We start from the raw sequence: 4,865 nt of genomic DNA, 5'->3' as shown, positions 1-4,865 counted from the left end.
TCACCTATTTAAATAACTGCAAATTGCGTTCACTTTTCTAAGGTGTTAGGTGGTTGTAAGTATCCGACAGAAAACTCTGGATATAGGATTTATGCTTGTTGAGATTCTTTAGTAAGATTCATCTGTAATCTTGTGGTCAAGATTGTTTGCTGTAGGATTCTGTTCCGTGTTATCTAGCTTCAAAGTCCGAAACGTTATCACTAAGCTATTTGGGCTGCAACTGATCTCGTATAGCACTGAGACATAATGCACAAGATGTCTAGTCGCTTAGAAACCTGATCAACAGAATTCTGTCCAGACTTAATCACTAGATAAAATCGACATAAAATTGACGCTGATAAGGCCTGAGGATTTGAGGCTGGAAGACGAGAGATAGAATTCTACAACGATTACCTGTTCCTTCAAGATTACAGGTAAATCTTGTTGACGAGTGTCAACTAGCACGAAACCTAGTTCCAAAGCATTTTGTCGAGAATCTCCAAACACCTACTGTCTCATTATTTGATTTCCGATCAACTTTTTACATCATTCTGGCAGCAACTGCTTGTTATATCTGACCAACAGTAAACTAATTAAGTAGATGGTATGAACAATAATGTCATCAAAACTCTATTCAAATAAGTGATCTTTTTTTCGATTGATTTTTATGATTAAAATATGAATTAAACGTATTTTATTTTGTATGATATAGTGAAAAGAACCCATTATATGATATGTTTCTGCTTATCAATGCAAATATAAAACTATCTAATTCTTCTACCAATCCAAAGTCTAGAAAACTGTATACAAAACATGATTCTCAAGTATCAAATCCTTACTCCCAATACCCTAATATTGGTCAGAGCATAGTAGATTTAAACAAAATAGACTCAAATAATTTAAATATAAAAAATTATATGAATAAATCAGCTATACCTGACTTGATATTTCAACAACAAAAAACCAAAAATTTAAATTTGAATACATCTCTAGGCAATCCATTGGATAAATCATGGAATGATAAGGATAATTTGTCGAAATTATCTGGAAAACGATATCATAAGAAAACGAATATATCGCTCAGTGAAGAATCAATGAAATCTGCCTTTTCCTATGTTTCATCACCTAAAATATCTAACGATTGCACTTTAATCTCATCTCATCCAAACTATCTTAATAATCATGCTACAGAATATTCAAATGATAATCAGCAATTAAAACAAATGATGAATGGTGTTCAAGGACAACTGGAACCTGCTCATATGATTGAAACAAGTCCAGGTAATTAATGACAGTAAAAGTTAAAATCTAAACTCGATATCAGGATATAAAGTAATTGTAAATATATCACCAACTGCTAAGCTTAAAGTTTCTCCAAAAAATAATTCTTTATATATTGAACTCGACTGGTGCGCGTATAGATTTCTACTGTTGTAAGCAGTTAATCACTCATATTTATTAGTAGTATATTATATTATTGAAAATATTTTCTGTTACCATTTCTACCACAGTCAAACTAATTTTTGTTCATAAGTATAAGAACAGAAAGAAAATCTTCGCCCTTTGAAAACGGTCAATGATTACCTAATTAAATGAGAACAAACTGATTACCTTGTGAAAAATTAAACAATATACTCTCATAGATAAATGATGTTGAAATGATAATGGGAGCTTGAATAAAAAGCGTTTACTAATATTTCTCACATATTTCTTACTTGTTGAGTCCAAGATTATTCTAATGCAAAAATGCATGCTAACAACTGATAAATAGTAGTAGTGTAGTGAGCGAGACCACAGGCGAGGGCAACGAAATATAGTTGAATACAAAATCACATCTCTTAGAACCATACAGTAAATACTTCATTTGCAAAATATCAATCAATTGTCTCAGATTTTATTAGTTCTTCGTTTCCACACCAATCATTTTCTGTTCTTGTTCTCTTCTCTTCGATCTTCTCAATCTTCTACCATAAAGCATTACACTTTCGATTGATGATTCATACTACTTATATCTGTCGATAACAGTAGCATAGTGAAAGAAGCGGTCAACTGTTTCAGAATAATTAAATCAGTTCTAACAGTATAGCAATTGAATTATGATGACTATTAGTTACAAAGTAATTACATATAGACCATACAGATTACCAAAAACTGAAAAAAATGTGAATTTGAAATCGACCAATTTTTATACTGTTAGAATGTATCATAAGTAAAAACGAATGATAATGAAACATTTAGAGTATACAATAGTCAGAATAGTCATTCAGTACAAATATGTTGATATTAAACAAAATCTAAGCACATGGAAAGAACACTCAATTAGGAATTGTCACCATTTATACATAAAAAGTGAATGACTATACTGTTCAGGAGTCCTCTCAGTACTATAAATTATGAAGTTGGGTTACAAAATCATCATATTCTCTAAGTTCATAACATAACAGTATTTAATAGATTGATATAGAATATTATCTAGATATAATTGATGAAGCGAAATTTTGTATTATTGATCAAACTATTCATCAGCTTAACCAGATTTAATACATCTTAAATAATACAACATTTTATTATGCGATCCCATTAATATTGATTCGTTAAAAATATCATTGACTTATTTTTATAGCTCGTGAAGGTTATACTTGTGATCGTTGTGGAAAAATGTTTGCTTATCAATATTATCGGGATAAACATTTGAAATATACAAGATGTATGGATCAAGGTGATAGAAAGTACCCATGTAAACTTTGTTCTAGGTATGTATTGTTTTATTACATGAGATAAATGAAATAATCTTTTAGGTAAATTGTATAAACATATTCAACTTTGTAAAATAAAGTGAATTTATTGGTTAGGAATCTTGTCATGTGAAAAATGTTACTGAGGATTAATAGACTACATTGAAACAAAAACAAATAAACAGTATAGAAATATTTTGGTGATGTCAATTTCTTTGATCTAGATGGTTTAATCATGTAGTAATATTTATTATTATAAATTATATTTCAATAGTTGAGATCATAAGTCAGTTGAAGCTATACCACCATGAAAAACCTGGAAGCACTGGACGGCCGTTTCGTCCTAATGTGGGACTCCTCAGTCCTGTAGGACTGATATGTAATCACAATCGATTGATCACTGGGTGGTGATCAATGTCATGCGTGTCAAGTTCTACAGATGGTCGGTCACGGCCCGATTAGGTCAGTGGTAACGTCTCTGACTGTGAAGCTGGGTGACACGAGATCGAATCCGTCAGGGAGCACCAGTTCCCTCAACATTAAAGGTACACCTTGCTGTCGAGTGCCAAGTAGCACGAAACTCGGGTCCAGGGTTTCCTGTTGACCACCTCCAACTACCATCTTATCTCAATATAGTGCATGCAGTGTCGAGCCACCTAGACTAGTGGCCACATTGCAACTTGATCGATAGCATTCGATCAGCACTAAGGCGGACTTGACACACATGACATTGATCACCAACCAGTGATCAATCAATTGTGGATACAAGAGGCTCCTAAGCATATTCATTTATCAGATATCTTTATTATTATTATTATTTAAATCTAATGTTTGTTAAATAACCAAACTAATGTTAAATATTATAAATTTATCATTATCACATTACTTCAAGGTCATTTGAAAAACGTGATCGACTAAGAATACATGTATTACATGTTCATGAAAAACATCGACCACATAAATGTCATTTATGTGGAAAGAATTTTAGTCAATCATCAAGCCTAAATAAACATTTACGTGTAAGTTACAATAAAATATCTTCTTTAATTACACATAAACCTATAGTTCTGCAAATTTTTATTCTTTTTTTCCAAATATCCAATATGGTGTGTCATGTAGATGATTAGGTTTCATGTTTGCTATTCTTTTCTAAGGTTAATATTTTCACTGTGGAACATTTACAATCATTTTACACAACATTATAGGTGTCAACTTAAAAAGAAGGTCAGGGGTTACAACTTTTTCCACAGGTTATAATTTGATAGTTGATAACTCATCGGTTAATGTCCGAAGCTTTATTATCCGCACATAAGTCTATATTCCAGTTAAGCGCCTTAATAATCTAACAGCTAACTTATCTGATAAAATAAACTATTTCCCATTGACCACTTGGTAAAACTAACAAGTGATATAAAGAAATTTTAACCAAAGGTCGAATAACCTCCACAGATCACATCGTATTTGTATTAAGAATCTGAAAAATTAGCTTAGGTTGTGATAAAGTAAGATTGATAATGAAAAGAATCGTTTATCGAAATTTAAAAGTTAACATTCTATTTAAAAGAAAATCTGTCAGTGATTCAATCGAAGAATATGTGAAATAAGCATAATAATAAATGATTTTAAAATAGGATGAAATATCATTTACATTGCCTGGATATTAATGGTTCTTCAAGTAAATTCAGTTCCAATGAATATCATACATGTGTTATCCAGTTTCATCTTATATGCACTTGAACTTTGTGTCTAATAACCTCCTTTAAATTCAAAGGAGTTCTGTGAAATTTGGATAACATTCTTTCTGTCCAGTTATTAGCTGACGCACAACCAACCAGTCTGCTCAAATTTAGCCTGTTTTTCATGCTTCCCAAAATGTCGCTTTGGCACGGAAAATAAAGAGAGGCACTAAGCCTGCTAATTCGACCAAAGAATAAGTACCGTACAGCATCTCTCTTCCAGTCATTGATTTACCAGAACTGTTCACTACAAATATCGACGCCCCCACTATGATGAGAGTAGTACACGGGTGATAGATCTGTAGATAAGTGTATCGTTCTTGATGCATGAATTAAAACTCCCGCAAATAAATCCCTACCTCTGGACGCAAGCTTGCTGATCAAGCCCTTCTTATGAAAAATAGTCGCTAAGCAT

At 32.1% G+C, this 4,865-nt stretch overlaps 1 protein-coding gene across 1 annotated transcript; it reads left to right on the top strand.

Annotated features, from left to right (window-relative positions):
* Window positions 1–713: 713 nt before the first annotated feature.
* On the top strand, window positions 714–3,841 carry Smp_138420.2 (zinc finger protein, putative; the record flags this gene model as incomplete). Its single annotated transcript, XM_018791487.1, has 3 exons — window positions 714–1,260; window positions 2,603–2,732; window positions 3,607–3,841. Coding segments are annotated over 3 exons (912 nt in total), but the record flags the coding sequence as incomplete, so codon positions are not given.
* Between the last annotated feature and the right edge of the window lie 1,024 nt (window positions 3,842–4,865).

Source organism: Schistosoma mansoni, assembly GCF_000237925.1.
Source record: "Schistosoma mansoni, WGS project CABG00000000 data, supercontig 1405, strain Puerto Rico, whole genome shotgun sequence".
Lineage (NCBI taxonomy): Eukaryota > Metazoa > Platyhelminthes > Trematoda > Strigeidida > Schistosomatidae > Schistosoma > Schistosoma mansoni.
This window is presented reverse-complemented; position numbering and strand designations above follow the sequence as displayed.